Raw genomic sequence first — 11,477 nt, 5'->3', positions numbered from 1 at the left:
TAGGAGATATTTTTGGTTTAAGGTTTAGAGATTATCTCAGGGCAATAGTTTCAGGGGTTCATCCAACCTTCATGGCTCCAGGAAGTCTGGAGTCCATGAGAATTTGAAATTCTGTCCTGCATTTCACCCCCTTTTGATCAGGATTCTTCTATAGAGTCTTTGATCAAAATGTTCAGTAGTGGTAGCCAGGCACCATCTAGCTCTTCTGGTCTCATGACAAAGGAGGCTGTTGTTCATGGAGGCAGTTAGCCTATTTCTCCTCCTATTCCTGACTCTCCTTCTTCCTCTGTTTGTCCAGGTGAATAGAGACCAATCGTCAAGCCTTGGATGTCCACTGCAAGCTTTTAAGAAGCCAGGCACTATGCAACAAACTAGGAGGTAGAACAGAAGCACTAAACATGTTATTAGGCCAATTAGCTGGGGTGTCCGTGAAACTATGACCCTAAACCTTCAAACCAAGGAACTAAATCCCATGAGGTGTTTGGTTGTACATAAGCATTGTGATCTTTTGAAGAAATTATCTATACATAACCAAATTGACAATATGACTCAAAGGTTAAATGAGAAGCTATGCTTTAAGGTCAACCATGGATTATTTCACTTGGTTTTCAAGAAATGGTGCGTAGAATCCTTCACGTCCACAAGTTATTTTATAACCCTATTATGGCCCTGTTTCTATGGCAATGTATAATTACTAACAATAAGCTGGGGTATAAAAAGCCTGTAGAAGATCTTTCTTCTCTGGAGCATTTCTTACTCTTTAAGTCAGAAGCGTTAATCTGATTTGCACATCGTGGTAAATAAACTTCAATCAATTTTATTATTGGCTTAACATTGATTTTATTTTAACAATAAAGACCACCCAGAATTTAATAGGCGATTGCTGTGGATTGACTGAGAACACAGGTTCTCTTTACGAGATCATCTATGAACCACTTAAACAGAGACGGCCACTGAGTGGAATGAACTCATGACAGTGCTGCCATAGCTGTATCTAGAGAAAAGAGCCCTCTGCCAGGAAAGCACAGACGTCACAGGGAGTTTACAAGGGACTGGGCAATACAGTTAGGTGTGGTTTTCTTTTAATAGCTACATTTTCTTCAAATAAATACACCTGAATTACATGGGGAAAAAAATGATACAATAGCTTTATAAATGAGAAAGAAACCAATATACCTCCAAAAACATCAGGATTAGAATGGTCTATCAAAATGCTTTGGGATAGTGTTCCCATCTTGACTGGCAATCAGAGAAAGAAAGAACCAGTACATTTTCTGTTATACATATGTATCTTTTAGAGCCCATGAATATTTGAACAGCTGCAAAATTTGTTTTTGTGTGTGTGTGTGTGTGTAACGGCAACTAAGTGGTAGCGTGTAAAATATTGGTAAGAACTGATTACACATTAAATTTGACTACTCATCACTCTAATTTTAAACCTACATACACTGAACGTCACATTATATGTATTTAAAAATCAAGTTATCTCCTTTACATTTAGAGGCAACCTTTTTTTTTTCCTCTGCCTAGAATTTTCACTATAGCTCATTGCTTCCCTAGGAAAATTCAATATGTTTAAGTATTAAAGAGAAGCAAATCCAATTTTGATCCAATGTTTAAACATGGAAAGCAGCTGCCCTCACTTAACAAAATATATCCCCATCACCTTTGCAGCGTGAGCATTCATCTGAATAGGCTGTGAAATTGCTCTTTTCCCCGCCCTCCTCTTCCAGTCCCAGGGCTCCCCAGAAGCAGCCAGGTAGACCAGTTATTTCTCCCACATGTGCTGGACTACAATTTAAATGCAAACGACCCTGCATCCTGCTCCTCATTATCTCAGAAGTTCCTGCAGACCCTGTACTGCCTTGACTCTGCTGATGCCCGGGGGAAAAGCCAGCGGAGGTTCATCTGTATGCTAACCCCTGCATTTCTTAGCATAAATTCAAAAGAGCAATTCATCACTGCTTTTAAATTATACACTGGAGTCGCAGAGTGCCTAGGATACAGAGGAATGCCTTCCTTTTTTACCAGGCAGGGAGCCTTTTCTACAAAGGCGGCGAGATAGGATCTTCTCTTGCTGTTGTCCGATTAGTTGCCCGTGACACTAGGTAATTGAAGCAAGAGGTTTCATTTTAATACGAATACAGCTAGTTGAGAAGAAAAGGTACATTTATGGTAACGCTAAGCACAATGACAGTCGGAATGCATCCCTTACACCACTCACACAAAAATGACCACATCAGCCGAAAATTCGAGAAAATTATCAACGATTACCAAATGGACATCACTCCAGAAGATTGTGTTTTGTAATTATTATTATTATTTTTGCAAAATCATCTTTCAAACATAAGGTTACTTTAAAATAATTCTTTGGTTAAAGTATAATTAAAACAAAGAGTAGAAAGTCTTCCAAGTCTTTCACTACAGGGTGAAAAATACCCTCCTCTTTTAGCCATCAGATGGCCATTTAATCAGCCATTCAGATTCTGTGAATCTAAATGTAATGGAAAACACTGTACTGTACTGGGGCGAAGCGCTAAGCTCCTAGCTACCAGCGCAGCGGTGGTGAAGAGGGCCTGGGAAAATGAAAGCCCGGCTGGTGCATTAAAACCTGCCAATTATCCTACCCACAGAGGAATGAATAGTCGTGGCGTTTTAAAATCACGGAAAACAAAGTCCTATCTGTGAATAATACCAGGGCATTAGGGGATCCATGTGGCAAACTTATGCAGGTAGGAAGCTGTTTTAGACCATCAATCCCAGATTAAATCTTTTAGTTAATTTCATTTCCCCTAGTTCGTTTCAGGTAACTCTACATTAAAAAAAATTTTTTTTTCCTCTGCATGAAATCACTTGGTTCTTATCTGGCTAGGTCCTCCTTTTTTCCTTCCTCCTTCCCTCTCTCTTCCTTCCTCCCCCAACCTCTATTTGCTCTTTTTTTGTTTCATCCCTATTTGTTCTTAATAAACACCCAGCCACAGCCTCTACTTCAGACTGTAACAACAACCCGGAATTTGGGGATGAATAGGAAATCAGGTAATGCTGTTGTTTCTTTTATTACACATTAATTTGACACGATTTCCAAAGATTTTCTTAGCTGGAGTACAAGTTGAGTTTCCTAAACACGTAACTGTGAAATAAGAATTTCCTGTGAATTCAGATCCTCCAGTCCCTCGTGATAAATAATTCGCACAGTTAAAGCAGAGGAATACACTCTTGCACATTGCGTTTTCCACCTAAATTATTCAAATATTATTTCAGATCTCTGGTTCTTTTTGCTTGTATAGATCACAACCTAAGACTGTGTCTATATGGGACTAAGGACAAAGGATTGTAGCCCAGCCGATCTAATTTAGAAAGTCACCCCAGGACTAAGACAGCCAAGCGAGATGGACAGGGTAGACTATTCTGGACTCTGTTTTACCCAAATAGAGGCCCAGCCCCAAACACACTGCTATAGTTTTCAAGGAAATCTGATGTGAGGTATTCAAGCATTATTCAAAACATTCAAAGCCCATGAAAATTTAAGAAGAATTTCTAATAAACATGATCAAAAAACCAAAAAGCAAACCCACTGCCACGGAGTCGATTCCGACTCATAGCGACCCTATAGGACAGAGTAGAACTGCCCCGTAGAGCTTCCAAGGAGCGCCTGGAGGATTTGAACTGCCAACCTCTTGGTTAACAGCTATTGCACTTAACCACTATGCCACCAGGGTTTCCAAAACATTAGATCTGATTAAACAGTGAACTTAATGCAGGTCCAGGCAGCATTTTGTTCTGTTGCTGTAGGTTGCTGTGAGCTGGAACTGACTTGAGGGCATCTAACAACAATGGCGACCATAAGAATGAATGGCAGTGACATTATATTAGCTGCCACTTGACTTTTCTCTGAAAACCTTTAATGGAGTCATTCCCCTCCCCATAAGCTTAAGGTTAAAGCGTTTGTATAATGAATGATGTCAACGCAGATTTCTGTACCCAGAAGCTGGACCAGTATTTCTGCAATGCTAGAAGAAATCAAGATGTTTTTCTTAAAATACAAAATTTATGACATATTTTTCAAAGTTACTTAAAGAGAAACAAGGCTATAATCCTCTTGCCGATAAACACGCATAGCCAGCATCCTGTCACGTCCTCTAGTTTCCAGGGGTTATCAAATTCCAGTTTCAAATAGGAGCATAGACCTATTTTGATGCACCACGTTTTATGCATCTGGGGCTTGAAGCTTATTCAATGCCACGATGCGTATAGATTTGATTTCCCCTAACTCATGTACCCTTTCAATGCCTGGGATTTCACTTGGCACACATATTCTACCTAGGGAACTACACCATGCCAGACCAATGGTTTGCAAATTGGCAGCAGTCAACAGTACGCTAGTCACACAATTAAATAGACATCGATAACTGATGTTTTTGGTTTGATTGTCATTTATTTTGCTTTTAAATAAACTCCCCCTAAATGTAGGGAGCAGGTGGGATGAGAAACCACAGAGCGTGGCTCACCTACCCTTCCTTAAGAAGCTCTACCTACGTATTTTAAATTACCATAGAAAAACAAAGACCATGACAGCACAGGTAGCAGTGCAGTCATGACTGTCATCATTTAAATGAGTTCCCTGACTTCATTATACATCCCTGGTCTAACTGATGTATTTGTTGATGTGTGGTTATGTTAGACATGTACTAGATGTGTACAACCACTTGACTCCTGCTATGGTTTGTCAAGATGTACACATTGCACAGAACGTACTTCTTGCTGACGTACATAGCATATCTAACACACGTTCCTTCCAAATGTCAACATCCTAAGCGAGTTAAACACAGTCTAGACTCTAGGGACAAAGACAAGCAAATCCCAGTGATTTAGAAGTGCTCTGGCTTTTTAGACTACAACACAGGTAATTCCAAGTGGCATTATACTGTGCAAGTTCTTTGTTTCTGCAATGGGATACTTCACAATTACAAGTGTAATACTTTTACAAGTGAATACTTATCTTCCTCCTGAGGATCCACAAGTGCTTTAGAGAGCAATTCTTGGTCTCCCCATTTCACACACAGAAATAAAGGGGAAAGGGCTCCAGCAGGAAGAGCCAGCTACTCTAGAGAAAACATGGCGGTACCAGGGTAAATGTTAGAGCCCTCGAACAGGGGTCTTGAGCCAGCAACTGCTGTAGGGGTCATAGTGAGGCTAGAACGTAATGAGTAACCTAAGAACAACTCTCAGTGGGGGCATATTTTCTAATAACCTTAAAAGGACTTCTCAGCTTGGCTTTGCCTAATGGAAAAATGAAGTGACAACAGAAAATCCCAACCCCAAACTGGCAGCTCTAAGTCCCCCAGCTGGCTTCTGGGCAGACTCTGTATTTACTCTTGCAGCCTTTCTCAGGGTGGGCTGGCAGTTCGCTTTGGAGGAGGGAGGCTCCTTAGCCATGCATAGAAGGATGGAAGCAAACTTCCTCTGCTGTAGCAGGTGCCTGATACAGGAAGAACATTCTCCAAAGCCTTGTTAGCTAGGCGAGAGTCCAGAGAGAATGAATTTTATCCCTGAATCAAGTCTTTCTTTCATTCACACGGTCTCATCATAGAACTTTAAGCATGAAAGGAAATATGCTAAATTATTCTGAGCTGTCCGCTTAGAATGTGGTGTGGATTTTCCCACTGTGACTCAACTCAAAAAAAGACACTTCTCCAAAGGCTTTCTAAAGGGCTTTTCTTCTCGTTCACTCATGGGGCTTATTCTTGCAGTAAAGTGTCTCTCCAGTTGAAGCCTCCAGTTGGTCCATGGGTAAGAGGAAGGATGGGTGGATCTGTCAGCTGCCATATCCCAGTTTCTCCGAATTCTTCACAGGAACAAAACCCCAAGTATGGAATCTGGGGAGAAGAAAGGGAGAATAGAAAATGGTGACTGAATGCTTTAACGTTGACCTAGACAACAAAGACGTTCAGGTGGCCCTAGAGAATAACACTTAGGGATGAATAGGACCTTGGTAGATAGGCAACGACTTCAAAAATCAATAAAGAAAATGAAATAGGCAAAATGGATAAATTAAAGGGAAGAGTTTTTATACTTTGAGAAGATTGTTTTTTAATAGCGTACGGGAAAATAGGAGAATAACGTGGAATGTTGAGGGTCTAGGAGTTGATTCCTAATTGCAAGTCAAGCTAAAAAATGTGGCAGCACCAACATTTCTGAAATTATACTTAGACAATGGACAGACTATCCAATTTTTAAAAAAATTTGATTCACTTCTGCTTTATCTTTTTCTGCACGTCTCTGCTCTCCTTCAGCTGAAGCCCCACCCTTCCTAATTTCAGTAGTGGGGGCATTTGAAAACTTCTTTTGTGTGTATTTTGTGAGAACCCGAGCGGCATTCATAAACGAGACCAAAATCTCCGCCCTCAAGCAGCTTACCCACGGATGAGAAGGACAGACGCATAAATAATCTTTTAAAAACGAGAAAGGAATTACAGCTGAGTTTGAGCCTGGTTCTCTGAGGGCAGGGAAAGGAAGAAGAGTCTGGATCTGGAGGGATGTGTGTGGGAGGGCGGCAACCAGAAACCCTTGTCCACAGGCACGAGAGGAGCAACCCAGATGTGTCCAGCAGCCTCATGGGTCTTCCTGGGTTTGCCTTTTAGCCCAATCACTGTAAACTGCTGCTTCCTTTGGCCTGCTTGCCAGGACCTCTGTTCTCGCTGAGCTTTCAGATGCTGTGTTTTGGCCCACTTACCCCTTTCTATCCAATCCAGAATCCCTCTGGGAATTTCAGACAATTTGCTGCTAATTCTTAGTGACTTCCTAAATTTTAGCTCTTAGAAGCTAGGAGCTAGCTCTGACAGATCTTTTTCTCTTACCCAAGACCCAATAAAGTGTTTTACACAGAGTTTCACTGCAGATATCTTGGGTGAACAAAACAATAAATGTATCTTCCCAGCTGAGTAAATATCCAGCCACTCACTGAACTGTTATAAAACCATGAGGCATACCGGGCCCCTTCAAGGCAAATATGAGTTACCTTTCGGACCATTTGTACAAAATCCTTGGAGTTCTGAGGCGACAGACCCTGAAGTTGGCAGGTACATGCTTCGAGGGAAGATGCGTGGGCCACAATCAGGATGTTATTTCCTGCTGGGGGGCGGGGCGGGGTGGGGAAGCAAGAACTGTGAAGAAAGTTTCTGTAAAGACATATGCAAACTTTGTAAATACTGGAAGCCAAGTATTCCAGGAAGGGGAGAAGATTCTCAAGAACGAGACAACCTGGCCAAGCAATGTTTTGAAAAAGCTTTGTATTGTTAAGATAACCTAACATTTTTTTTTTTTTTTTTACTTTTTATCTTAAAATATAGATGCATAGGGAAGTCCCCTGTGCCCTTCACCCAGCCTTCCCTATGGTAACATCTTGCTTACTGTGGAACACTATCGGAACCAGTAAATGGACGTTAGTACAAGCCACAGAGCTTGTATAGGCTTCACCCGTCTCACAAGCACTCATTTGTGTCTACGTGGGTATATAGTTCTATCACATTTGTGGCTTTGTGCAACGACCACCACAATCAAGATACTGAACTATTCTATCTCTACAGGGTTTCTTGGTGCTTGTTGTTAGTTGCTGTCAAGTCAGCTCTGACTCATGGTAACCTCATGTACAACAGAACGAAACATTGCCTGGGTCTGTGCCATCTTCATGATCTTTGGTATACTCGAGTTTATTGTTGCAGCCACTATGTATTCTGAGTGCCTTCCAACCTAAGGGATTCATCTTCCACCACTATGTTGGACAATATTCTATTGTGATTCACAGGGTTTTCATTGACTTAATTTTTGGAAGAGATGGCCAGGCCTTTCTTTCTAGTCTGTCTTAGTCTGGAAGCTCCACTGAAACCCGTCCACCATGGGTGACCCTGCCGGTGTTTGAAATACCAGTGGCATACCTTCCAGCATCATAGCAACACACAAGCCACCGCTGTATGAGAAACTGACAGACGGGTGGTGGTGTTACCCCTTCTAGTATAGTTTTAAATGTTGCCACTATAGAATTTTGAGCATTTGAGGCTTTCTGGTTGACAGGACATGCTATGTATTTTTACAGTAGGGAGCATGGTGGTAGTGATGAAGAGAGTGACTTATGTGTGGTAACCAGAAGGCAGAATCACCCCTACAGCTGCTGCCCAGGGCTATATTGGTGTACATCATTCTAGTCTTTGTTCTATGAATATAAGTATTTTAAAAAATAAGATATTGGAACGTGCATTGCCTTTTGTGAAATCCGCCTTTTTCACTTAAAAAATTATGGTAAACAGCCCTAAACCAAAACCAAACCTGTTGGTGCTGAGTTGATTCTGACTCACAGTGACCTATAGGACAGAGTAGATCTGCCCCATACAGTTTCCAAGGAATGACTGGTGAACAGTACTACTTATTATTAAGTATTTGCATTCAATATTTAGCAACTTCAACAGCGAACAGGTTTCAGCCTCATAGAACACTGTTCTTGGTTGGTGTTAGCAGTGAATGGTGTGTGTGCTTGTGTAGGTGTGTCTGTGTGTAGGTGCCTATGGACCTGGATCAAACTGCAGGAGAAACAGTGTTATGCTAGAGATCTTCTAAAAATTATAGTAGAGAACCTCTTTCATAGGATCAAGATGAACAGCTGCAAGGTAGAAGTCAAAGGTACACAGTGTAGGGCTGTAACTAAGTCTGGCCTAATCCCGTGAAATTATCTGCCATTTTCCATCTACTCCTGAAAAGTCAGCCACTGCTGACCCCATGGAGCACAGTTCTACTCTGACACACATGGGGTCACCATGTGTCCGAGTTGACTCAATGCCAGCTGGTTTTTTTAGGTCCTGAGAGAATATTACAACTTTAACACCAAAGTGTCTATGAGAGAACCTGAGAAGATTTTTCTTTCCTATAAAGCAAGCTGCAACATCTTGAATTGCCTGTTGACCATGATGGAGAAATTATTACATATTTTAGTGTGGAGTCCACAAAACTACCACCTACCTTTACTTTTACATTCGCTGATTATTTCTTTTGTTACTTGGAAGCTTCTACTGATGTAAGTGTCATAGGATTCTGAAACCACCAATTTGCTGACTGGAATGTGAGGTCTGTAATAAAAAAATGAACGAAGTGAATGAAAACATTTTGATCCTGGGACCAATCGATACATATTACTCTAAACTTTTATTTCAAGACCGTTCTACGGTATCCATGATTCTATTGGTCTAGTCCCTAGAAAGAAGGGGGTACAGGAAAGATTATTTCCACTACATGGAGGTGCAGCTGAAATGTACAGAGATGTAAGCTGTGTCCGCATGATGTCACATTTGCCTACACATGATGTCTACATATAGTAGACATTTCACCCGGGGGTAACATACAAACAGCTTTACTAACCGTATTGTCTGGTGGCTATTGATGGTCCCAGGTCCCACATCTTAGACCTGTTCTAGGTCACATAGCTACAGGAAGCAGAGCAGAGACTAGATTTCCTTAGCTATTTAGGCCACCAGAGATTTCCCAAGCCTCTCTTAAGTCGCCTGACACACGCTATGCTCTAAGGGTAGGGATTAGAAACAGACATTTAGTCTTTTAGGAGATTGTGAAACCTTCACCACTCTTTGCCTTTTCTTTCTTTTTTGTTTTGAACACAGACCACATACCTGCCCTAGAAGAAGCCCTAGAGGCTTGAAGATGAAAAAAAAAAAAAAATTTTTTTTTTTTTTTTTAAAGAGAACCCAATTTCTGTGCTTGAAGAGCTTCTGTGTGTGTGTGTGTAGTGGGGGGGGGTTGTGTCAGGCTATTCATATAAACAATCATACAGTACAATGTCCAAAGGCTCATGAGAGGATGAGCCCTTCATAAGGACCCCCAGTCCTGGTGATCTGGCGACTGTCTTTAATTCCCAGTCCCCCTCTGCCTAATGGGCCTGTCTCTAAGGGTCTGGGAGTTAACTCCTAGTTGCAAATCGCTCCCTTTACTATTTCGAGTTTCTGTTTTATTTCTGGTCCATGACACGCTTATCTTGCTTATGAGTACAACCCGGCCATTTAAATTTATTTTCTTCTTGTGTCCTTCATTGCTAGGTGTTTTGTACAATGGAGGGGGTGGTGAGTTCTCAAAGTGTGAACCTGCATTGGCATCTTGACCTGAATGTATTTATTTACTAGAAACATTTCCTGAGGGGTTCCCATGTGTCAGGCTCCATGCAAAGCATCCTACTTGGATTCTTTCAATAGAATCCTCACAGCAATCCTTTCGCAAATCCCGATTTGACGCAACTGAGGCTCAGAGAGATGACAGGTGACATGCCTACTGTCACACAGTTACCAACACTTAGAGCCCGGATCTGAACCTGGGTCTGAGGTCAGCACCCACACCTACCACCCTGGCCCTTCCCTGCCCCTTATCTAAATATCAGTCTCTCAGCAAACTGCTTCTCTTACGAAACAATCTTCTGAACCTCGCAACACCCTGGGGTTAGGGAGAGCCAGGAATCACCCTAGTTAGGGCTGCATCTCCTTGTTCCTGAGCAAACTTTTCTCTCCCCATCCCCACCTCTCATCCTATTCCATTACCATTTACATCACCTGTGCTCCCAGAAGTCTCACACAAGCTGTGGCTAACGGCCACTTTCTATAGCCCAGGAGCCATTCCCAGGACGAGGCCGTGCTATAATGCGTGAAGAGCAGGACAGGTGTTGGGCTCCAGCTCCTCCTGGTCAGGTCTTGCCTTTACTTACCCCCAGCCTCTTGACACTGAAATCTATGAATGGCGTCAGCAGCACCCGCCATGCTTCTTCTAGTCACAGCTCAGTTGTTCTCAGGGTCTGGCAAGCTACCAGCTAGACCTGGAAACCAGCAACCTGGGTTCTTAGGCGGCATCCCCCGGAGTCCCCTCCCTGGGACAGTACTCCTTACTCCCTGCCCTGCTGCGCTCTGGGTTGCAGAACAAGCCATGCACCCCATACCAAAGCTTGACACTGTCTAGCACTCCAGGTCCACACCATCCCTTGCCCTCTTACCACCATAGTCAGGGCCCTGTTCTAAAATCCCATCCCACTGGTGCGTTTTTTGTCTTTTTGGCCTTCCAGCCCAGCTCCCTGTGACCAGGACCCTTTTTATTCCCAGCATTCAGGCAGGGTCCTGCTGCCTGTGCGTGATACTTGGATATTCATCTTTACCAACCTGGTTAGTTCCCCTGATCCAGCTTCCAGCCCCCCATCCTCCACCTCTCTGCCGGCCCCTGTTGTAAGGTGACCAGGCACCATCAGCAGAGCCTGCTTGTTTCCATCTCAGTCCCTGCTTTTTTGCCCATCATCAGTTTCTGCACTCATTTGGGCACCACTCGGTGGCTTCAAAAGGCCTGTTCATTTGGCATAATTAATTTCATAGGGAGTTTAACTCTCGGGACTGTGATTCTCACACGCTTTCAAGCTGGCTTTCACAATTGATTTATAGAATTAGAAG

General features: G+C 42.5%; 1 protein-coding gene across 3 annotated transcripts in view; it reads right to left on the bottom strand.

Annotated features, from left to right (window-relative positions):
- Nucleotides 1–828: 828 nt before the first annotated feature.
- Nucleotides 829–11,477, bottom strand: part of UBASH3B (ubiquitin associated and SH3 domain containing B) — a 175,465-nt gene continuing 164,816 nt past the window's right edge. For 2 of the 3 annotated variants that reach the window (XM_049857666.1, XM_049857667.1), the window contains exons 12-14: nt 9,010–9,116; nt 7,019–7,128; nt 829–5,876 (exon numbers count right to left, since the gene is read on the bottom strand). In XM_049857666.1, the coding sequence (XP_049713623.1) occupies nt 5,739–5,876; nt 7,019–7,128; nt 9,010–9,116 (355 nt within the window). In that variant the 3' untranslated portion in view covers nt 829–5,738. Of the gene's footprint in view, nt 5,877–7,018; nt 7,132–9,009; nt 9,117–11,477 lie in introns of all 3 variants that reach the window. The other variant, XM_049857665.1, reaches the window with a different exon arrangement.

Source organism: Elephas maximus, chromosome 17 (assembly GCF_024166365.1).
Source record: "Elephas maximus indicus isolate mEleMax1 chromosome 17, mEleMax1 primary haplotype, whole genome shotgun sequence".
Classification (NCBI taxonomy): domain Eukaryota; kingdom Metazoa; phylum Chordata; class Mammalia; order Proboscidea; family Elephantidae; genus Elephas; species Elephas maximus.
Note: the sequence above shows the minus strand (reverse complement) of the source record. Positions and strands in the feature narration are given on the sequence as shown.